The sequence below is a fragment of the Ahaetulla prasina genome, chromosome 1 (genome assembly GCF_028640845.1).
Source record: "Ahaetulla prasina isolate Xishuangbanna chromosome 1, ASM2864084v1, whole genome shotgun sequence".
NCBI lineage: Eukaryota > Metazoa > Chordata > Lepidosauria > Squamata > Colubridae > Ahaetulla > Ahaetulla prasina.
This window is the reverse complement of record NC_080539.1, coordinates 99,328,648-99,354,618: the sequence shown is the minus strand read 5'-3', so window position 1 is coordinate 99,354,618 and position 25,971 is coordinate 99,328,648. Positions and strand designations below refer to the sequence as shown.

The window sequence follows — 25,971 nt, the reverse complement described above, 5'->3', positions numbered from 1 at the left end:
ATAAATAAATAAATAAATAAATAAATAAATAAATAAATAAATAAATAAATAAATAAATAAATAAATAAATAAATAAATAAATAAATAAATAAATAAATAAATAAATAAATAAATAAATAAATAAATAAATAAATAAATAAATAAATAAATAAATAAATAAATAAATAAATAAATAAATAAATAAATAAATAAATAAATAAATAAATAAATAAATAAATAAATAAATAAATAAATAAATAAATAAATAAATAAATAAATAAATAAATAAATAAATAAATAAATAAATAAATAAATAAATAAATAAATAAATAAATAAATAAATAAATAAATAAATAAATAAATAAATAAATAAATAAATAAATAAATAAATAAATAAATAAATAAATAAATAAATAAATAAATAAATAAATAAATAAATAAATAAATAAATAAATAAATAAATAAATAAATAAATAAATAAATAAATAAATAAATAAATAAATAAATAAATAAATAAATAAATAAATAAATAAATAAATAAATAAATAAATAAATAAATAAATAAATAAATAAATAAATAAATAAATAAATAAATAAATAAATAAATAAATAAATAAATAAATAAATAAATAAATAAATAAATAAATAAATAAATAAATAAATAAATAAATAAATAAATAAATAAATAAATAAATAAATAAATAAATAAATAAATAAATAAATAAATAAATAAATAAATAAATAAATAAATAAATAAATAAATAAATAAATAAATAAATAAATAAATAAATAAATAAATAAATAAATAAATAAATAAATAAATAAATAAATAAATAAATAAATAAATAAATAAATAAATAAATAAATAAATAAATAAATAAATAAATAAATAAATAAATAAATAAATAAATAAATAAATAAATAAATAAATAAATAAATAAATAAATAAATAAATAAATAAATAAATAAATAAATAAATAAATAAATAAATAAATAAATAAATAAATAAATAAATAAATAAATAAATAAATAAATAAATAAATAAATAAATAAATAAATAAATAAATAAATAAATAAATAAATAAATAAATAAATAAATAAATAAATAAATAAATAAATAAATAAATAAATAAATAAATAATCACCATAAATAAATAATCAATGAACCGTAATGATTTCTGTAGACTTCCTATGCACACAATCTTATATGATTTGTGGGAATTTGGCTAATAGAAATGGGATAATTGATTTAAGAATTAAATTCTTTTGGTCTGGAAAGTTATCTTCCAAGATCAGTTTCAGGAATTGAATCAGTTGTAGTAGTTTGAGAGTTCAAAATACAAACAAAAGTAATTCCTATGGACTTTCCCAATCATCAAAGTCTAGTTGTTCTTATTTGCTATATTAATCTGAGACATTTTCACTGAAGAAAGTTTTTATTATGCTTCAGATTCTTTTTGCAACAAGAATATTCACAATTTGAAAATGCCTGTAATTGAGAGTTCTTGGACAATGCCTCTTTCTTTTTTCATCATAATTCTATTTCCTGATATAATTCTACATGTCCATTACTGTTTAATTCCATGGAACTTGTTTATATATGTGTGTGTGTGTGTGTGTGTGTGTGTGTGTGTGTGTGTGTGTGTATGTATATGTATATGTATATATGTATGTATGTTTACAGAGTTGCAGTTATATGATTTTACATATTGGAGGCTCACTTACACATTTGAATAACAATTTGATTATCAACTTTTACCTACCTCCTTTCTACAGTTTTCATCATTGTCTGCATACGTTCTTCTATTGTTGCTTTAATCAAAAATCTATGAACAATGGTAGGTCTGCATTTTGAAAACAAAACATTAACAAAGATTATTATACATTATTTCTCAGAAGTAAATTTTACTGAGCTCCAAAGGCTTTATTTACTAGTACGGAGTTTATAATCTTAATCCTTTTAATTAATGGTTTCAGTAGTCATGCATATTTTAAAACAGATTAGACTCAGTTGATATTTTTAAAAAATCAAATTACTTAGTTTCATCCATATTTATATTACAGTTTTAGAAAAATGATATACAGGAAATAGTCATTATATTAAAGGGAAGGGCTATTTCCAAAAAAAACCACCAGACATATTTTAAATCTATTTTGTTCCATTAATTAAGTTAACTGACCAAAGCCAATTGTAGTTACAATACCTGCCAACCAGAATAGAACAGTATTTTTCTAGGTCAATCAAAGATATCTCTTTCCTTCACATTTCATGAAGGAGAAATACCCATAAACACAAACAAGTGCAAACTAAAAATATTTAAGATAAAATGATATTCTAAATCAGATTTCCATAGCTTAGATGTCTTCCAAGCGTGTGGACATTAATTTCCAGAATTCACCAGAAAGCATGGTCACTGTGTGAATGCTGGGAGGTAAAAATCTCTATATTTGAAGGATCTATAGACTGATAATTTTGTTAATTTTTATTCATTTATTTGTATCCTAGTTTTATTATTTTTACAAATAACTTAAGGAGCAAACATATTCAACACACCTTCCTCCTCCTATTTTCCACACCAAAACAACCCTGTGAGTTGGATTGGACTGCAAGAGAGTGGCTGGCTCAAAGTCACCCAACTGGCTTTCATGACTAAGACAGAACTTGAACTCACAGTCTCCGGCTTTTTAGTTTGGTTCCTTAAATTAAAACAACTGGCTTTAATACTGTTTTAACCTTAGATAGTCTCCATACATTCATGTTAATGTTAAACTACTTAGGGTAAGAAAGATGGAACCCACAAGCTGCAACTGATACAATGCAAAATAATTGCATAATATCTATTCTGAAAGATCTGTACTAGCTGCCCATTGCCCACTAAAAAGAATTTAAAAAGCAATTTTAAATTTAAATGGTTCAGGGCCTGACTATCTGAAGGACAGTTTTTTTTCTGACAATGTATTTGCCTGTCATATCAACATAAAAGTCCCACTGCCAAAAGCTTGGTTAACTGGTATGCAGGGGATAAATTTATGGTAAAATCTGTAAATGTTAAATATGTTAATATAGTGTTGAGTTATATACCAACGTTTTGGAGTTTGATAATACATCAGAAATTGTGGTTGAATGGAGCATGGAGATGGCAAAAAGAATTATATGAAGAAAATGGAGAAGTGGTTTTAGTTCAGATAATAAAGGAATGGTTGTTGTAGATGTATGTTTGGGAAAAGGAGATATTTTCTGCTATTTAAAGGTTGTGGATATATGTGTTCTTATGGCAGAGATTCTGTGATATCTTACAATAGTACCTCATACTGTTATATTATAGCAGTGAAATCCTTGATAAACTAGTGGCTATTGTTGAATATAAAATAGAAAGCTATAAAATACATTATATCTTTAGAATAGAATAGAATTTTTATTGGCCAAGTGTGATTGGACACACAAGGAATTTGTCATGGTGCATATGCTCTCAGTGTACATAAAAGAAAAGATACGTTCATCAAGGTAATCGAAATAAATAAAAATCGAAATAAATAAAGGTACAACATTTAGCCAAGATGGCGCCGACGAAGGCTGCCTCGGTGAAATGCTCTCTAATAGTTTCTTCTTATTATATCTTTATTTTCCATTATTTTCCATCTTAGTTTGCTTATTTAGCTTGTACTTTTTAATTTTTTTCTTTAAGATTAAATATTATTTTGTTACAAAATATATTGAAAATATATTCTAATTAAAATATTTAATAAAAATATTTTTAAAAATGTAGGGGACAGCCTTGTTCTAGAATTCCTAAGTTATAGAACATTTTCTCTGGGAAGATTTATTTGCCTCTATTCTCCTAATTTTTAGAAAATGACAATGTTTTATTTGTTAACTAATTTGCATGATGTTAACTTTACCATCATATTTTATATTTTGTTATATTTTTATTAGCTACACTTAATACATATGTGCAAACAGTATTGGAAGAAAAAAGAAGTACCTACAATAGGAGAATGGATATTGAAAGTTGCCAATTTGGCTGAGATGGCAAAAATCTCAGCCTTTTTGAAAGACAATACACAAGAAAAATATTTAAAGGAATGGAAAAAATGGATTGACTATATTCAAAACAGATATCAGACTAAGAGTTATCAGACTGCCTTTGAATGATTAGGATGTATTATTTTTGATTGTTTTGGGGGAGGTTAGGAATTGATGAGAATTGTAGGAGTATAATTGAGTTAGGAGGGAAATTTTTTTAGCATATGTTTGTTTTACATCTTGTGTTTGTTCTGGGAAGTCGGGGAGGGAGAGTTTGTGAAGGGAGGGGGACTGGGGGAAACGGGGGGGGGGAGTTTTGTAAAACTGTTTCAATAAAAAAAAATACATATGTGCAAAAATAATAATAATAATAATAATATTTTAATTTGTATACCGCCCTTCTCCCGAAGGACTCAGGGCGGTTTACAGCCACAGTAAAATACAAAAACAACACATACAATGCTAAAAACAAACATTAAAAAACTTATTCAATTGGCCCCATTTAAAATACAATATCAACCCTGTAAAACTAATAAAATTTAAAACCCATAAAATCAATTAAAAATTTTAAAAATTCAAGCCAGTCCAGCAAGACGAAATAAATAAGTTTTAAGTTCGTGGCGAACGGTCCGGAGGTCAGGTAATTGTCGAAGTCCAGGGGGAAGTTGGTTCCACAGGGTAGGAGCTCCCACAGAGAAGGCCCTTCCCCTGGGGGCCGCCAGTCGACATTGTTTGGCTGATGGCACCCTAAGGAGTTCCTCTCTGTGAGAACGCACTGGTCGCTGGGAGATAGAAGATGGTAGTAGACGGTCCCGTAAATATCCCGGTCCTAAGCCATGGAGCGCTTTGAAGGTAGTCACCAATACCTTGAAGCGCACCCGGAAGACAACAGGCAGCCAGTGCAGTCTGCGCAGGATGGGTGTTACATGGGAGCTCTGAACTGCTCCCTCAATCACCCGCGCAGCCGCATTCTGGACTAACCGGAGTCTCCGGGTGCTCTTCAAGGGGAGCCCCATGTAGAGAACATTGCAATAGTCCAAGTGAGAGGTAACGAGAGCATGAGTGACCATGCATAGGGCATCCCGGTCCAGGAAGGGACGCAACTGGCGGATCAGGCGAACCTGATAAAAAGCTCTCCTGGAGACGGTCGTCAAATGGTCTTCGAAAGACAACCGCCCATCCAGGAGAACACCCAAGTTGCGCACCCTTTCCATCGGGTGGAAAAAAGGTGAATAAATGTAATAATCTGTTAACAGGTTAAAAAAAAATGCCGTCACTGTTTAAAAATAGTTTAAACAGAACAGTACTGAGTTTGAGAAGTATCTACTCTGACGTAAATGACTTAAAAGGTCCCTTCCAACTCTGTTAATCTGTAAATCAGAGCAATTTAATGTTTTTTAACATTTTTCTAATATCTTTAAATTACCTTACTGGAGTCACTATTAAATCCTAAACTAGCTCCTATTTATTCCCCCCCACAGGTGTTAAAATGTCATGTTTGAAAAGTTTTCCCAATTATTGTGTACATAATTGATCACTATTGGGATTGTGGTGTGGGTACATAAATTCACAGAGGTAACTGTCAACCATTGACTGATAAGACCTAGTCCTAACACATTAGGAGGGGGGAAATTAAAATAAGTGAATGTAATTGACTGATGTGTAAAAGTCACTGGTTGGCAAAAAAGGAACAAAAGCCTCTAAAACCTTTATGATGCTGGAATTAAATTACATAAATCAGATTTTAGAACATACTTAGTTTGCCCAATACGATGCACTCTGCCAATGGCCTGTAATTCATGTGCTGGATTCAATATCGGCTCAACCAGCAGTACCTGGGTTGCTTCAATTATGTTTAGACCATTAGAACCAGTATGGAGAGGCAAAAGCAGTATGTTGATCTTGGGATCATATTTAAATGCAGAGAGGTTTTCCTGGAAGATAAAAATATTGTTGTAAATTCACCACTTTTCAGTATATTAAATAAACATAACTAAAGGTTAGTGACAGTACATCCTAACTACCTTACACATACAAAACAACCAACATGATGTGCAAACATATGGGCTCCTTGTTATCCCTGACAAAACCTTTCCTATGATACTGTGGATAAATTATCCTCTTCTTTTGAATTAATCGTTTAAGCAATTCCTTCATTGCATTAACTGCAATAAGTTTCCATTTAAATGAATTTGAGATTGGTTTCAGTTTGCCTAACTATATTGATTTTTAGTCAGATGCATACAACTGCTTTTCTGTGCAGTAAGATTATACAAATAATTCAACTGGAATAAAAAAGATATTGTTAACCCTTGTTTTAAAGATAAAAATGAATGTAGTATGACAAAAGATGATAGAAAGTCACTATATATTAAACTTCAACCAGGTATAGGGAAGCATCAGCCCATCCCTAATTATCGTAGTGAATGTCAGTCCTTTGATGTTGTCCAGATCAGGAAATAAGACTTCATAAAATGACTAGAACTACATTTTATTGAGATAAGATATATTCAGAGAATCCTGCAAGTTTGACTGTGTTTTCTTTTCCTTCTATTTTATATCCCAAAGAGTCAAGGCAGAGATAGCCTGAGTCTCTTCTTTTTTCTTGTGCTCAACAAACGCTTCTGGACTTTTTATTTTTGTGATGGCAACTGCGTATTTCCTTAAAGTCATGTTCCTGACTCCCCATAGTGAAGGTGCCTGATAGTGAGTTCCAGGCAGAAAGGACTGAATCCTTACCATAGCCTTTTCCCCACTCTAATGACCTCAAGGATTAACATTACTAGATGTTATGAAAGGCTGCTCAGCTGTATCCATGCACAATTTGTAAGAATAACATGCAGGTCAAACAGAAACACTGAATTCCTACCATGAAAATTACTTCCTGTTTTATATGAAGACGGCATCCATACAATGGACTAATCTACCAGGAATACAGATACGCCTTACAGGTAATCCTTGAGGTATGACAGGCCATTTAACAAACATTCAAAGTTACAATGAACACTCCAAAAGATAAATACAAAATTATTTCAAAATTACAAATTCTGTAGCACCCATCATTAGCCTTATGACCGACTGCAGAGACCCTGCTGCACATCCACCCACCATATTACCCTCGCATCCTGCCTGGCCAGATCCTCAAGAGAAACTGAGCTTGCTTTGCCAACATACTGGGTTCCATGTACACCTCCCCACCCTCACTCCCCCATCACCATTCGCTTACTTACCTTTTGTCGAGCTTTGGAAGTCAGGGTAGAGAAGGCCGCTCCCTTGCTGGGCCTTGTGGCACAATCAAAAAGAAGAAATCCTGTCACTGCAATCCTTTCCTCTCCAGCCAGCATAAACCACTATGATTTCTTCTTAGCTCCACCAGCGCAACTTTACGCTAGTGTAACCCAGGCGGTGCTATGAAGAAATCATGCCTATTTTGATTCCTTGCAAGCCTTTCTTCTCCAGCCAGCATTAATTGCTGCAATTTCTTCTTAGCACTGCCAGCTGGTAGAGCAAAGAAATCCTATCTCCTCTGCTTCCATGGCAATCCTTTCCTTCCCAGCCATGGTAAATCACTCCCAATTTATGCTGGCTGGGGAGGAAAGGCTTGCAAGGAACCAAAATAGGCACGATTTCTTCTTAGCACCACTCGTGCAAAGTAAGCGCTGGCGGAACTAAGAAGAAACCATAGTAGTTTATGCTGGCTGGACAAGAAAGGATTGCAACAGAAGCAAAAGTGACAGGATTTCTTCTTCTTGATTGTGTCACATGGCCCAGCGAGGGAGCAGCCTTCCCTGACTGCCTGAGCTCATCAAAAGGTAAGTAAGTGAATGGTGATGGAGGCCCATTTATTTTATTTTTTATTTTATTTTTATTTTATTAAATTTTTATACCGCCCTTCTCCCGAAGGACTCAGGGCGGTGTACAGCCAAGATAAAACACGAAATATATACAAATTTAAAACATTTAAAACCTAGCTAATTACAAAAAGGCCATAGGGCTTTGGGGAAACCAAGGAGCAGGAGGCAGAGCATGAGATAACTTGGAGGGTGTGGGAAGTGTCCTGGGAGTGCCTACAGAGGATTTACTGCTGAAATTAAGCTTGCCTTGGTAGAATCCGTCATATCTCTATCTTGGTTTAGATAGCTTCCGAAGATTGCAAGCCCAAAACATCCAAGCTTTAAACCAACATGGCAGGATAAAACTGTACTCATTAGAACTACAAATTGCTTATCTGTGATTCTGTACAGAGGCCAAAAGCAGAATCATGACTCCAAGTGGAAGACAGCAGGAATGGATTAGAACAGAACAGAATAGAATAGCAGAGTTGGAAGGGATTTTGGAGGTCTTCTAGTCCAACCCCCTGCTATACCACTTCAGACAAATAGTTATCCAACATCTTCTTAAAAACTTCCAGTGGGGGCGTGGCCATGACCGTGGTGGGGTAAGGACCTTTCCTTCACTTCACAGGGCTTATTAATGAAGATTTATGAGAATTTATGCCGTTTGGAATGCACTGTTATGGACGAAAGTTAATAAATCATGAACTGAAAGTGTTAACAGCCCAGCAGATTGAATTTAAAACTGGTAGGTCATTTGAAACGGCTTGAATTAAGGAGTTTCTACAGCGTGGGTTGACCGAGCCGGCAGACAGGATAAGTTGGAATAAATTACTGTGTTCTGTTTTTTCAAAATTAACTATCTTGTTCTGTGTTAAAAAAAATTTATTCTACTGCTGAGGCTAAGGACTGAATATTAAGGTCTGAATTTGATAATGAGAAGAATTTTTTTTTTTTGAGCCTTCCGGAAGTTCAGCCAAGAAGAATTTATCTGCTTTGCTGTCGTGGAGGAAAAATGGCGCTGATTAATGTTAGCTGTGAAGTTTTGTGTTTCTTTGTGGAGTAATAAATCATGAACTGAAAGTGTTAACAGCCCAGCAGATTGAATTTAAAACTGGTAGGTCATCTGAAACGGCTTGAATTAAGGAGTTTCTACAGCGTGGGTTGACCGAAGCCGGCAGACAAGATAAGTTGGAATAAATTGCTGTGTTTTGTTTTTCCAAAATTAACTATCTTGTTCTGTGTTAAAAAAAAATTTTCTATTGCTGAGGCTAAGTGAAGGACTGAATTTGATAATGAGAAGATTTTTTTTTTTTTTGAGCCTTCCGGAAGTTCAGCCAAGAAGAATTTAATTGAAGAGAAGAGAAACTGATTTTTTATTGGATTGTTTGGTAGTAAGAGGATTTTACTGAGCTAATTTTTTCTTTATTTTTTTTTTCTCTGGAGAGCAAATTAATAGCTTGTTTATATTACAAAAAAAAAAAAAAAGGATTTTGCTTCGTTTAAGTTGGTTTGTCTTCCTTTCTGCTTTGCTGACGTGGAGGAAAAATGGCGCTGATTAATGTTAGCTGTGAAGTTTTGTGTTTCTTTGTGGAGTATCCTTGAACTTGAGAGATAACAGTGCAAATAAGCCGCTTCGCTTCAATTAAAAGACAGTCGTCCTTTGATCTTCACTAAGACCCTCTGTAAAATTGGTTTGGAATCCTAGTTTGGGAAATTTTTTGGTTTTTTTCAAAATGACTCAACAACTTTCAGAAACGCAGCAACTTGCTGCAGCTTTAAATAAAATTGGGGAAAAAATAGCAGGACTATCAGAGCGTATAGATAATTTGACATTGAAACTGACATCTGAAATGCAGAATTTAAAGCAAGAGATGAATGAAAACTTTGCAAAACAAAAAGAGGAAATGATAATGATTAAAGATGAAATGGAGCAGATGCATGTGCATGAAGTAAAAGTAGATCGGCAAATTGGTAAAATATTTTATAAAATGAGCAGCAAGATAAGAGAATCTGTCTTTTGGAAGAAGAGATGAGGAAATATAATTTAGTTATCAGAGGAATCTCAGAAGAAAAGGAGGATAAATTGAAACAGCGGGTTTTGAAATGGATTAATGATTTGGATACGCAACTTACGTTCACAATAGCAGACCTGGCAAGTGTTTTAGAATTGGATATAGAAGGCAAAATGGTTCTAACAGGAATGTGCTTGTCAGGTTCGCAAATCTTGGTGATAAGTTGGAAGTTATGGCCAAGGTGAGAGAGTTGGGAGATGCTTTGAAGTTTGAAGGAAGACTATTCAAGTCTTCCCGGATATATCAAGAGAAGAAAGGGCATGGAGATTTTTTTTAAAACCAATCACAAAAGTTTTGAGGGATAATGGAATTAAATACAATTGGAGGCCACCACAACAATTGAAATTTTTTTATAAAGGAAGGATGCGTACAATCACCCCAGATATAGATGCATTATTATATTTACGGGAGCTTGGACTGATTGAGATGGAGGATTTAATGGAGATAAAAGATCAAATGCTTCAGATGGGTGGAACATACGCGGAAACATCAATCCCAGAAGAAGAAAAAGGGGCTATTGGAGGGCAAGACTCCAAAGGGTTAAAGAGGAAAGAAATATCACCTGTGTTGGTTGAACAGAAGAAGAGTCGTGAGGATACAGTAAGAGAAGAAGCAGATAAGAGTCTTGGAAAATACGAAGCTGAATGCGGGTCATCGTTATCTTTTTTTTTTGAGTGATGAATTTAAATAGACAGCCCGAAAGAAGTGCCCCGGGCATTGGCACGTCCCCTCTCCCCCATTCTCTTTATAGAGGCGAAACCGATGAGGATGTGGGGGAAGAAGATTGTTTGTACTTTATTGTTTGTTTTGTTTTTTGTTTTTTTTTCTGTTTTCTTATTGTTGTTTATATGTTAAATATGGTAGTTTAATGTCGGGTGGTGGGCACAGAAAGGAAGATGCGGGGATAGGATTAAAAAAATTATATTTTAAATGGGAGTTATAAAATAATGTCATGGAATGTGAAGGGTACAGGAATCAGATTAAAAGAAGAAGATTGGAGCTTAAGATTAAAAGGATTTGCCAGACATTTTATTTTTACAAGAAACCCATCAGAAATCTGAAGATTCAAATAGAATGTATATAAAAGGTATGCAAATATATGAAAAGCATTTGGAACTTCAAAAGCTAGAGGAGTTGCAACACTGATATCAGATAGGGTGTACTTTGAAAACATAAGGTAATTTTGGATGAAGATGGAAGATATGTAATAATTGTTGGAAATCTTAATGAGGAAAAAGTGACACTTGTTAATTTATATTTACCGAATGAAAACAAAGAGAATTTCTTGAAAAATAACAAAATTTTGGAGAATGAAAGTGTAGGGAAAGTAATTGTGGCTGGGGATTTTAATTTAATCAGAGATAAAATAGATAGTACTAATCCCACCCGCTGTGGAGGAGCAAATAAAATGGGGATTTTAAATATGTGGATGCTTCGAAATGGCGTGGTTGATGTGTGGAGAGAGGTTAAAGGAATTGAGAGAGTATACACTTTTTTTTCTAAGATATATAATACATATTCTAGAATTGATTATATTTTTCTTTCTAAAGATTTGTTGAATAATGTGGATAAGGTAGATGTGGAAATTTTTAAAGATTCTGATCATGCAGAAGTTATGGTGGACTTAGATTTTAATTTTGAGAAAAAGAAGCTATTGGAGATATGACGAGAAATTGTAAAAAAAGAAAAAGATAAAAAATGGATACTTAAAAAACTGGAGGAAAGTTGGAGATTAAATGATAACGGGGAGGTTAAATTTGAAATTGTTTGGGATGCGATGAAAGCGGTGTTTAGAGGGGAGAGTATTAAATTATCAAGTAGGAAATATAAAAATTATAAAATTAAAATGGAAAGAGATAAAATCAGATTAAAGAATTGGAAAATCAATTTTGCTTACTAAAGAAAAAAATTCTTCAGGAGCTTAATATGTTAAGAAATAAAATGATAGAAGAAGATACAGAGTTAGTAAAAAGAAATTTGAGATTTTTAAATAGGAATTTTTTTGAATTTAGTAATAGAAATTCTAAATTATTGGCAAAGATGGCGAAAGATAAAAGAGAGAAGAGAGAAATTGGAGTTTTGATAGATGATAGAGGTATAAGATGTTATAAAATTAGAGAAATGTGAAGTGGTTAGAAATTTTTTTCAGAAACTATATTCAAAGAAACCAATTAATCGGGGAAAATTGCAAAGCTATTTAGAAAAGTATGTGGTGAAAATTGATCAAACATATAAGGAATTGATGGAAGAAGATATAACACAAGATGAGATTAATGGAATAATACAAAATTAAAATTAGGGAAAGCTCCAGGTGAGGATGGATTACCTATTGAGTTTTATAAAGAATTTAAAGAATTAATAATACCAAGATTGCAAAAATTATTTAATGGAATATTACATGGTGGGGAAGTACCTTCGTCATGGAATAGAACGGTGATATCCCTAATTCCTAAACCAGATAAAGATTTAGAAAGGATTGAGTCCTATCGGCCCATTTCTTTAATTAATCAGGATGCAAAGATATTTACTGCTATTATAAGTAATAGATTAAATAGATTTATAGATAGATATATAAGTTATAATCAAGTAGGCTTTGTGAAGGGTAGATACATGAGTGATATTGTTAGAAGAGTATTAAATATTATAGATGTAGCTGAATATAATGGTGATAAAATTGGTATAGTATCATTGGATATTTTTAAAGCTTTTGATTCTGTACAATGGGAAACAATTAAAGTAATTGTGGAGGCTTTAGGCTTTGGTAATAAGTTTATACATGTTATTTCAAAATTGTACCAAAAGAGCAGTGCAAGAGTGAAGGTGAATGGAATATTAACTGAAGAGATAAAATTAGAAGCTGGTACGAGACAAGGATGTCCCCTGTCCCCAACATTATTTTTATTGGCTATGGAAATATTGACAAAAATGATAGAAAAAGATGAAGAATTAGAAGGATATAAGGGGTATAAGATAAATTTGTATGGATGATACTTTAATTATTTTGAAAATGTAGAGAAAGATTTGAAAAGATATATAAGCATTTGATAGAATTTGAAGAAATGACAGGATTGAAAGTAAATTGGTCAAAGTCAGAATTATTGATGGATAGTAATGGTAATGAGTCTGAGAATATGCAAGAGCAATTTGGCATAACACATTGAAATATTTGGGTATAGTGCTTTCACTTAAGGTTAAAGAATTGAAAAAACTTAATTATGATGTGGTGATTAACGAAATTGAGAAGAAGATAGATAAATATAAAATTTTAAAGTTGTCTTGGTTTGGTAGAATTGCAATGTGTAAGATGATGTTGCTGCCCAAGTTCAACTTTTTATTCGAGATGCTACCACTAAATTTGACAGAGAAAGATATTGAAGGATATCAGAAAAAACTGGATAAATTTTGCAATGGTGGCAAAAGACCCAGATTAGTGAAGAAAATGTGGTATCAAAATCAAAAGGAAGGTGGATTAGGAATCCCCAAATTAGTTAATTATTACTGTGCGTATGGTATCCGGATAGTGGTAAAAATACTTAAAGGTGAAGATAATTATTGGAGAGATTTAGAGTTAAGGGATATAGAGAAATTTAGATCAAGGTGGTTTTAGATAAAGCAAATTTAAAATGTGTAAGTAGAAGTTATTGGTTAAAGGGATTAAGTAAAAATGTGGAACAAATTTGTTAAAATTTTAATTCGGATATAATCTTTTGGGGAGACAACTGGAATTTGGCGATTAAAAATAATATAAAACGTAATGAAGTGATTAAAGAGGAAAATATAGAAATTATTAGAGATTGGATAAAAGTTATGGGAAATGAAAGGAGGAATAAAGAAATTATTGAAAAATTAGGGTTAAGTTGGTTTGAAAAATACAGATAGAAAATGGACAAAAAACTAAAGGAAAATTATTCGATAAATAGATGTGAAACTGAATTTGAATATTTAGTATCTCGGATTATGAAAGATGAAATTGGGCTAAAGGGACTCGTTAGTAGGGTTTATAAGATTATAAATTCTGATGAAAAATTACAAAGAGTGATGAGGACAAATTGGGAAAAAGATCTTAATATTGAAATACCAGAATCAGATTGGAATGTGAATTGGAAGAGTAGAATTATGAGAACTTTATCTATAAGGATTAAAGAGCACAATTATAAAGTTGTTTGGAAATGGTATTTGACTCCAGTAAGATTGTCACAAATGGATAAAAAACTAGTAAAAATGTTGGAGATGTGAGATGGAATTGGGGACTTATGAACATATGTGGTATAATTGTGATAAGGTTAAAAGTTTTGGCAACAATTGGAGAAAATGATATTTGAAATGATGGGGAAAGTAATAACATTGAGAGTGGAAACTATATTATTGTTGGTAATTAAGGAAATAGAATTAACAAAATATGAAAAAGAATTGATTAGAATTATGATTATAATAGGTAGAATTATAATAGCTAGATATTGGAAACTAGATGTGATTTTTAGAATAGAAGAGTGGAATTCTGAAATGTGGAAATTAGCTTTAAATGATAAAATGACATGTGATATTAAAATTAGAAGTGGTGTGTATAAAGAAGATATTTTCTGGAAGACTTGGAAACCATTTGTGGACTTTGCGCTTGGAACATTGGACGCTTCAGTACCTGTACCTCGAGAACGTGGATTTTGGCAATCATGAGGATATATCCGAAGACCCAAATCTTCCTTTTATGTATAGCACAAGGGTGTAATAATGTATTTTTTTTGTTTGTTTGTTGTAAAAAAAGTAATAAAAAAAAAAAAAACTTCCAGTGTTGGAGCTTCACAACTTCTGGAGGCAAGTTGTTCCATTGATTAATTGTTCTGTCAGGAAATTTCTTCTTAGTTCTAAGTTGCTTCTCTCCTTGATTAGTTTCCACCCATTGCTTCTTGTTCTACCCTCACATCTAATTACCTAACATCTAATTTGGAATGAATAACAAAAAGACTGGAACACCTTTTAATAACTAGAATCATCAAAAACATAGCCAACATGGTCACTAAGGAATAATTACAAATATGGCTGATCTCTGATTTGATCTTCTTGAGGACTTATAAGACATATACCTGATAGACTACTATCTAACCTTTGCTTGAAGATATCCTATGAATAATAGCATAGTTGATTACATTATCAAACTGCTCCTATTGTTAAAAAGAGTTTGCTAAATGTGAAATGAGCCTTTTGGGTATTTAAAGAGTGCTATTGTGTTTCCCCGAAAATAAGACCCCGTCTTATATTTTTTTAAAACCCAAAATAAGTGTTTGGCTTTATTTTTGGGGATGTCTTATTATTTTGGGGCACATGGAGCAAGATGGGGCTCCTCTTGCTGTCTTACCTGATTTCCAGCTCTGTCTCCCTAACCCTAACCAGAGGAAATTGTGGGGACCTGTTGTGCACGCGTCTAAATATTTTTGGGGAGGGCTTATTTTCAGGGAGGGCTTGTTTTCAGGAGGTACTTATTTTAGCGCATGCACTCAAAAGCCTGATTGGGGCTATTATCAGAGGATGTCTTATTTTAGGGGAAACGGCATAAAATCCACTTTCAATCTTTTCAAAGCTAAACAAACAATACAACACAATCCAGGTTCCTCCTGACCAAAGCAGAATAAAATAGAATGATTAAATACTGTGATTTGGAAATTATAATTATTTTAATTCAGCCTAAAACTGCATTTACATTTTTGTAGTAAACAAAGAAGTGATTTAGGTAAAAATAAAATAAAGCAATCACTAAGTATGACAGGGAGACCTCATTAAAAAAGAATTAAAGAGGAAATAGATTAAGTTAGAAAAATGGCAGGGAAGAATGGGAAACTAGATAGGATAAAATCTGACCCACTTGTTCCCAACCATCCTAAATTATGGGGGCATTAATATCTTGGATATATGCTACTTTTACATCAAACTGGAATTAACTGCTGGATGATGTTAAATTTATACTTGATCCTTATTTTACAATCTAATATCTTATTTATTCTTTTTCCCTTTAATTTACAGTATTATAGTTACTTTAGAAACTAAATTAATTTCACCAGTTCAAATATAAATTACATTGGTACAAGTGTGTGTTATCGTTACTATATTAGTATTAATGGAATAGAATAGAATAGAATAGAATAGAATAGAATAGAATAGAATAGAATAGAATAGAATAGAATAGAATTTTTTATTGGCCAAGTGTGATTGGACACACAAGGAATTTGTCTTGGTGCATATGCTCTCAGTGTACATAAAAGAAAAGATATGTTCATCAAGGTACAAAGAGGGGAAAAAAGACAATATATAATAACAATAATAAAATCAATACCTGAAATTTGTGAATTCCATTGATTTGAGCAAAGTCCATGTTATTATCATGCAAAGCTTTTGCAATGATATCAAGCACATCTTGCCACTGCAAAATATAAAAGAAAGATGTTTACATACTACAAATAAGATGGATAGTTGTACTAGATAGCGATAGCAGTAACACTGAGACTTATATTCTGCTTTACAGCCCTCTCTAAGCGGTTTACATACTTAGCATATTGCCCCCAACAATTTTGGGTCCTCATTTTACCCACCTCGGAAGGATGGAAGGCTGAGCCTGGTGAGATTTGAACGAGCAAATTGCAGGCAGCAGAAGTAAGCTGCAATACTGCACGCTACCCAATGTGCCACCCAGATATGGGAGCTTTCTCCTTTATTACTTCAAAAATAAGTAGTAGTACGGCCAAATATACAATTGTCAATGCTCATCAGATTTAGCTTCAATCATTCTCATTCACTTATTAATACTCAAGAACCCTGTTGAATAACACATTCACAAACTGATCTTTTATCATTTTAAAATGTTAGAAATACCGTTGAGAAAACAAGAGCTTTTGCCCCTGGATCTTTGAATTGAATTTTCTTTAACGTTCGGACCACAGCTTCCACTTTAGTTGAGTGGCTTCCCTTTCAAGAGACAGAACATGAAAATTGGTTTTCATTTATTCAGTACAGATCATATCAAAATTACAAAGTAACATTATGTATTATGTGTTTTACAATACTGTTTATAGCATCTCAATTCATGTATACCAGGCATATGACCTGAGATGTTTTTTGTGGCTATCAAATTATTATGAAACTGTTCCCATGCCAATAGATATGTCCAGTTACTCTGGATGCCAAAATTAAGCACTAGAATAACTTAATGAATTTTTAAAAAATCATCCTATGAAATGACTTGCCATTTGGAAGGCCAGAGAACGGTCTCTGGATAACATATATTTTGACACAAAAATGTTGTGAAAACTAATTCCACAAAACCAACTTCCAAATAAATAAAATGTAAATTTTTCTTATTGAAATCATCAATAATTTGCGTCAAGTCTACCTTCACAGGTATATCATCCTCCTGGTTTGTGGTCTCTGCTGTGAAGACATAAGAGATTTCTTTATGTGAAGTTGTTTGCCTGCAGATGGCACACTTGATTGAACTTCTGCGAGTGCCAACACTGTATTGTTCTATAATAATAGCTATGCATTCATTGCAGAAACAATGTCCACATGTCAATACTGCCCACTAGATGGAGAAAAATAAGACAAAATACTTATTTGTTATTCATATAAACCAACAAGAAAACTAGAAAAGGACTAGTTGTTGTTGTTGTTGTTTTAAAGTGAAAAGGTACATGTGTATGAGATTTTTAAATTAATCAGCTAGCCTGAACAGGTGCCTAATGATAGATTTCTCACTCAGATTTAATACCACATTAATAATAATGAAATCTTGCAAATAACTGAAATACAAGACCTGAATTTCTTTGATTGCTCCATGATATTTAATAATATTCATGATATTTAGTCTATATTTAATATTTAATATTTTGCAATGTTAATCTGTTTTTATATTGAAAATTGTTTTATATCTCTATTTTTACTATATATTACTATAGTAAAATACTATATGTTTTACTTAAGCTGCCAAGAGTTGCTTCGGATAGCAAGATGCATGGCATATAAGTTTAATAACTAAAAAATAAATAAGCAAATGGATTTATTGTTCAGTATATAAAAATATGATGGGGCAAGTAACAGGGAAATGTGTACCATATACATAAAAATCAAACACCACAAAGAAAAAAAATCAAACTTCTGAGAGAGGGTTTGGAGAGGAGGGTGGACACCCATTGTCAGAATGACAGAATGACGGAAAGGCCCAAAAATTAATTTCCAGGGCAAAATATACTATACTATACTATACTATACTATACTATACTATACTATACTATACTATACTATACTATACTATACTATACTATACACTACTATACACTACTATACACTATACTATACTATACTATACTATACTATACTATACTATAATATAATATAATATAATATAATATAATATAATATAATATAACAACAGAGTTGGAAGGGACCTTGGAGGCCTTCTAGTCCAACCCCCTGCCCAGGCAGGAAACCCTACACCATCTCAGTCAAATGGTTATCCAACATTTTCTTAAAAATTTCCAGTGTTGGAGCATTCACAACTTCTGCAGGCATGTTGTTCCACTGATTAATTGTTCTAACTGTCAGGAAATTTCTCCTTAGTTCTAAGTTGCTTCTTTCTTTGATCAGTTTCCACCCATTGCTTCTTGTTCTACCCTCAGGTGCTTTGGAGAACAGCCCAACTCCCTCTTCTTTGTGGCAACCCCTGAGATATTGGAACACTGCTATCATATCTCCCCTAGTCCTTCTTTTCATTAATTTAGGCATACCGAGTTCCTGCAACCGTTCTTCATACGTTTTAGCCTCCAGTCCCCTAATCATCATATAATCATATAATTTTGCTTTTATTTTATGAAACTTTAAATTAAATTTATTTAAATACGACTCATGCATTTGCTGTAGAAGTCTTCTTTTTCTATCATATTAGAAATTAGAATTTAGTTACAATATTCAGAAAAGTTTGAAAAACTATAGCCAAGGTTTTTTTTGCTTGTAAAACATGCAAATATTAGAAGAAAGAAACAGCTAATTATACAGATTTACAAAAAGCTACTTATGCTGATATCAAATTTTAATATTTTTAAAAAGTACAAAAACTTTTACACAACACTGAAATTCTATAAATGCCTAGGATATCTGTTCAGCGGCCATATACTTCAATCATCATTTTCAGAATTTTAAGAGACAGATGTAGAAGCATAAACTATTTTTCTATATGAAAATTATAATACTTGAGAACGTCAGGATACATTTTGCATACACATTCTATGTTTGACAGCTATGTGGTCCAACAGAATATTTTAAAAAAAATAAATACAGAACTATAATCATATAGGATTTTTTCGAAAGATAACAGATTTATAAGTATTGTTGGATAAAGAAAATTATTTCATATATGCCAATAATGAACTAAATTATCTACCAAAAAGGTGCAGAATTTTACCTGTTTTCCCAACTGCCGTGCACAAATTGGGCAGGGCTCTGGATTAACTCCTCCTGTTGTTTTATCTTGAGACTATGAACATTAAAGCAAAGCATTTTTACAGCAAAAGTAAAAAAATCAATTATGCTCTACTTAAAATAATTATCTAAGTAATTTGATATTAATAATATTCATTTTTATTGATCAAATATGTTATTTCATAATAATCAAACATGACACAATTCTCAGAAAAATGAAAGAATGTAGATAGATCCAAAGAGATATAAATAGAACGAAAAATGGAACCAAAGTGATAGAAAACATTTCAAATGTGTACAGCTTGAAAGCCTATTATAGTATGAAAAATACAATGGCCAATTTTACTTAAGAGTCAGCATGATGACCTTATAAATATGTTTGAGAGCTGATATGAGAGGTAATTTAAAGAAAATGAAACTATACCTCTGAGTTCAGTCATAAAGTGCTTTTAAATTCACCTTAATTCTAGTGTCTATTGAGCAAGAACCAGTATCATGTATCTCATCTCTGCCCACCTGGTATACTTGAACATGATGCATGCACTTAAGCAATGCCACTTTATGGGAACTTGGAAGTATGCCTATTATGTTGCAATACCTGCTCTCTGGAATGTTGCTAAAAGGGACAATTGGAGACAGAATGATTGTGGAGCCCACTTCCACTATAGCTGGTTTATAGTTGGTGTTCTGTTCTTATTGTCGTTTATGTTCTTTCTTATATGTATTGCTTTTATTTATAAGCTGCCTAGAATCATCCAGATGTCAGATGGCCTTGAAATTTGATAAAATAAATAAATAAAACCCAAATATGTGCATTTATTCTTAGTGTCTGGATTTTATAACTCAATTGTAATATAGCTAAATTGTAATATAGCTATTATAGTGTCTGAAAAATTAGGCAGACGTTCGCCACCCATCGATGAGTCCATTAATTGCAATACACTATAATGTCTTGTTCTGTTCTATTTTATTTTAATGTTTTAATTTTTTTCTGGTACTTATAAAATATTGAATTGTAATATACAATTATAATTATTGATGCACAGTAAGGCAGATGTTCAGATTAAATTTGGCATTTCTATTCATCTATCAAGTCCTTCCCCCAAGGACCTGGGATAACCAGATGTGGATATTTGATGGTGTTACAGATACGTTGCACAATTAACCTGTTCCAAGTAAACCTGCCTTTTGCAACTGACATGGTGAATTTGTTCATGCCTATTGTGTTCAAGTGGGGCTCCAATTTTTTTGGCATTGCACCCAAAACTCCTATTAATATTGGTGCTACCTTTGCTTTCTTTTGCTACAATCATTCTTTTATATATTATTAAAGTTGGTTAAAATAAATATGGATTATTTTAGATTTGTTTCTCTAGTTAGCAAAACAAGAAATATAGAAGACCGATAACTATCAAGGCTTAAACTAGATAGCAACTCTGAAAGGCAATGCAAACTTGAAATAAACCCTAGTAGCAGTTATTATTGCTAATTCCAGTCAGGCTCGAATTCGCTGGCACGATCCCAGCAAATTCATAATTGTAAGCAATGCTTTTGTGATATTTAAAAACAGTTAGCAGACATTATATTTAAATATTTTTAAATCCATGAAATAGGCCTCAAGAGAAAATCCTATCTTCAAAATAATTTCTCCTACCCTCATCCATTCCCATTCTATTGGTCTCTGGTTTGTTTGTGGCCAGAAACTATAAAGGATCACACTAATTAAATATAAAACCCAATGCATCTGGACACACTGACTGGGAAAGGATGTTCCAAAGGATTAGGCGATAGTATAATGTAAGCCCAGGAAAATTCAATCTTACCTTTTCCAAATTATTGAGGTAGAGTAGCTGGCCTAGTTTCTTCTGGAGCTGTGATTTGGCAACTGCTTTGTCATTCAAAAGTTTCACTCTATTTTGTTCCACCTAGAAACCAAGTTTATTTTGAAAAATCTATTACACTGTGAAAAAAACTTTGTCGAATAACCCATCTTCTCTAGCATTACTGCTAATTAACAAATATCTGTTTTGTTTAAAACTATTCTGTCTTTCAACCACCATCAATTGCAGCAAACAAAAGTTCAGATGGAGAGGAGTGTATAACATACATTATATGACATGGTTTGATTGTCTTACTAGTGCTCCTCCTGTTTTAGTTTAAAACTGATTTAATTTTGAACTATTTTATGGTGTTTTTATTGTAAATAACTCTGAAGACCCATTAAGGCCGATGAGCAACCTATCTGCTATATACAAACAATCTGAAGCATATGACTTTCAACATTATAAGGCAAGAGTTGGTAAAAAAAGATTAATAAATACAGGCACATTTCATTTTATTGCACTTTGCAGATGTGTTTTTTTACAAGGCTCTTTAGCAGCAAAATGATTATGACTCACTGAAGGCTGAGATGATGATTAGCAATTAAAAAAACATTTTAAAATAAGGTATGTACCTTTTTTAGACATAATGCTAATGCACACTTAATAGACTACAGTATAGTGTAAATGTAACTTTTATACACAATGGGAAGCCAAAAAAAAAGTCATGACTCGCTCTATTGCAATGGTTTGAAACAGAACCTGAAATATCTCTGAGATATACCTGTAGCAGTGTTGAATGTTAGTTGTTTTTACTTTCAGATTATAGCCCTCAGTGACTGCTAATCATTAGGGTTATGCAGTTTTGAACTAAAATTTCACTTCAAATCCACAGAAGCAATCTTTCAAAGTTAAGTAACAACCTGTGCCAAAGCCCTCACTATTGAATAAGGTTAGCCCCAACTCGGTGCTTTACAAACTGATCCACTATGGCTTATTAAGAAATATTCTAGCTTCTCAAGTATAAAGATATGTCACCTCATGTGGCTCAATTATGTGAAGAACAGGGTGATTGGGTTTTGGCTCTTCTGGATGACGCATTCTGAGGCGTTCGGTGGCCATAGCAAGTTCATCAATGGCAGAGACATGGTCTCTTAAGACCATCCAGTATTCATGAAGCAACTGAAAGGTTAATTATTTTGATCAGGGAAAAAAACTCTTTAAGTTCAATAAAACATATCTCAGCATTTGTACAGATTCTAAAATAACAGGGGCAGAAAATATAATAGGAGCAGTAACTTAGGTTTCCCTCTGTGTGTGTGTTATATGACAAGCAATCCCATCTCTAAAGAACACAGGAAAACAATAAAACCATGCAAAAAAATCTCTATCAGTAATTTCTACCTAAATATATTCATATATGTGCATATACACACATACCCAGATACACATATCTCCTTAACATACATGGACACTCACATTAATACAACCCCTACAACACCTAGAGAAGTAATCCAAGCAATTATGTCCCATTTGTAAATATGAATTAGGGACAAGATAGATCTTGCTTAAAGATATCTAGCACGTAACTCATAACTAAGATTATTGGTTAGTGAACTTTTTGGAGCATTCAATTTTCCATAATGAAATTTTTGGTATTGTGTTACCAGAAGAAATACATTTTACCTGACATCTTAATCTCAAATGATACTGTTACATTATACTCTAAGGATATAAATTACACTTAAATAATAAATAGCACATTTCATGGAAATCAAACAGATATCTGTACATATGGATGGATACATTTAGCAGTTAATCTACTATATATTTTCAAACAACCAAAAATGAAGAAATTATTCCCCACTTTTAATACTGATTAATGCCAGCAGTTTCAAATTCCTTACATTTTAAATAGCTATTCTTTCCTTACAAATTCCTCCCATTCCAAACAACTGTTTCTTACTGGATAAAGCAAGTTGATGCATGAGCAATCGGATTATTTTAAAAAAGTCAAGTATATCTAGACATCCATCTCTGCCTTACATGCCTGCTATTAACAAATTATCCTAGACACTAGATTTATTTTATTTAGCATACCTACTCTCAGATGTGAATGCATTTATCTCTCTAAATGTGGCAAAAAAATTTTCTATCATCTAGAAAATTTGGCAGGACCTAATGAATTAACACCTGATTAAATTCACAAAATATACAATTGCCTGTTATTTCATTATTTTTATACATTACAAGCATTTTTAATGTTTTGCAATGGTTTATGTAATAAAGTTAATCTGAATTTACATCTTGTGTCTTGCAGCTTACTTACAGTGGTATATAGTTTCAGGATATGCTCGAATTGTCCACATGTCTGATATCATGCAACTATTTGTATATTAAGATTTCTCTGAGATTTATTCTTCTTGTTATACCTTATATTCCTTTTTCCATGCTTCAAAAAGTTCCAAGAAGATGTTGCCTTCTTCAATTGCCTTGGAATCTAGCCGATGAGCTTTGGCAAAAGACAATATCGTTTTCAAGGAGCGCTCAGTTTCACTTGCTGCCCAGAGACCTCTGCTGGTGGTAGGCAAACGATCATCAACCAGGCCTTCTTCATCTTCTATCATTTCTTCAAAGATTGCCATCTGGCCTTTTACACTTTAATGCAAAAACATTACAGCTGTCATCGTATCTGAAGATTCTATATATCTTAATAAAAACAAAGATATTGGCAAAACAAAACAAAATACACTTTCTTAACTGGAAAGAGGTGCCATAAGGGCATGAGAACACATGATGTGATCTCATTATCTCAAAAAACAAGCCCACCATACCCAAATATAATTCCTTCTTCAAAGAGTACAGTGATAGAAAGCAATTCATTTCAGATGTACACACTGGATAAAGGGCACAATAGTTCCTAAAAAAAAAATGCATCCCTTTTTTGCAGCATTAAAATTCAGAAAGTACACAAGCCTTTTGGGAATTTTTATCAGTAATTACTTTTGGATGTTTGATTTTGTCATTAAGTGTAATAAAAAAAAAAGAAAGCAATAAGCACTTACGTGTGGGAAAAGAGTTTTGATTCATATTCTGTGAACAATTCATCAGCTTTACAAAAGACGCAACTGAAATACAAATTTTACAAAAAGATCAGTAAATAAAGATGCTTGTTAAGTAAGGGAGCTTCTTCAACAGAAATATACACAATCAATTCCCTTTAAGTTTTAATGAGAATTCAACCAATAAAAAATTTGCTTTTCTATGTAAATAAATCAAATAAGATAAAAATGTATGCATTGTGTCAGCTGCACATTGGTTATGTATCTTATGTTAATTAATCAATTAACTGAATAATTCATAACACAGTATAACAAACAGATTTTTTTTGTCATAAAGCAATAACAGCAATTACAATCTCATGACAGTTTTACCACAACAAAGAGAAGAAAAGCAGAACAAAATCTCTGGCCCGTGGCCAATATTTTTTACACCTACTTGTTTAGCGGCAATCTTACTGGCCGCAGATGGCAAATTGTGGCCGCCTCAATAACTGCTTTGGAAGGAGGTCCTTCCAGATTTTTCACAGCTTCTCTCACTTGCTTCTGCAGTTTCTTCACTTCTTCCATTTGAGTTGTCAGAAGATACTGCAGTCCTCTGCAGTCACGAAATCTAGGAACAGATAAATGAGTATTCAAGGATTAGAAAATTATTTCAGAACAGATCTATTCTGTCATGTATCTGAAATGGATGGGCTTTACTTGCAATCTGCTATTTCCAATGTGGTGTCATAATTAACCACATAGATTTTTAAACAAAATAGCAATCTCCAAAATAAGTTATTTTTAGGGATGCATTTAGATATATGTAGATTCCATATTATATCTTCAGAACATAAAAATGGTTTTACACACACACACACACACACAAACATATATAGCCAGAAAAAAAGGAAAGTTGGGAAGATAGAGAGTATGCAGATCAATTTACAAGAGAGGTGCTATGAAAAAAGCTATAACCACCGACATAACAGTTGCCATCTTTGTGGCAGGACAGAAAGTTATTTCTATTTAATTTAAATTATTTTAATTCTATTTACTCCTCTGATTGGCTTGGACAGATAACATAAGTTATCAGACAAACTACCCTGAACAGACTCACTGGAAGTCTTAAACCATTAGAGTAGGCCTTGTGGAATCATGAAGAAGTCAGCTCATGCAATTTGCACATTAACAACCAGCATGAGAATTTCTTATGTCTCTCCCTCATTTAGTCAAGATTGCCCAGCATGAATGTAAAACCATACAGATCCACTTAATATTGCAAGTTTATTACAAATGTTTATGACTTCTCCCATAAACAACATTATAATTGCACTGAAGAAGTTGAAATTTAGAAACATTTTTTTCTATTTGTGACTTACTTATCTGCCATAGAAAGCTTATTCATTTGCTGTTTGTAATTGCTGGTTAGATCATTTTGTACCCGCTGTACAAGCTCCTCATCTATTGCGTACTGTATTGCTGACTGAATCACATCCAACCACCAAGGTGAACCGGAGCGTATCTGGGGTTTAGCAGAAAAATTGTGACCATAAATAAATGTTCCTCATGCTTTCCTGGACCAGGTTGTATCATGACAGGCTTAACAGTACTATGAGATCAAACTAGTGATGAGAAAAGTTGTCTTTTCCAAGTATCAAAGAAAAAAGATATTATGCAGAGAAACTGAGTTAATGGAGTAGTAGCATGATTTAAAAAATAATAACCAAAAGAAAGAAG

The 25,971-nt window shown here is 32.2% G+C and overlaps 1 protein-coding gene across 1 annotated transcript in view; it reads right to left on the bottom strand.

Annotated features, from left to right (window-relative positions):
- Nucleotides 1-1,723: 1,723 nt before the first annotated feature.
- The window catches only part of SHPRH (SNF2 histone linker PHD RING helicase), a 75,672-nt gene continuing 51,424 nt past the window's right edge, over nucleotides 1,724-25,971 (bottom strand). The window contains exons 25-29 of the mRNA XM_058170188.1: nucleotides 17,290-17,478; nucleotides 16,773-16,865; nucleotides 16,237-16,323; nucleotides 5,759-5,937; nucleotides 1,724-1,823 (exon numbers count right to left, since the gene is read on the bottom strand). Coding sequence (XP_058026171.1) covers nucleotides 1,739-1,823; nucleotides 5,759-5,937; nucleotides 16,237-16,323; nucleotides 16,773-16,865; nucleotides 17,290-17,478 — 633 coding nt within the window. The 3' untranslated portion in view covers nucleotides 1,724-1,738. The remainder of the gene's footprint in view (nucleotides 1,824-5,758; nucleotides 5,938-16,236; nucleotides 16,324-16,772; nucleotides 16,866-17,289; nucleotides 17,479-25,971) is intronic.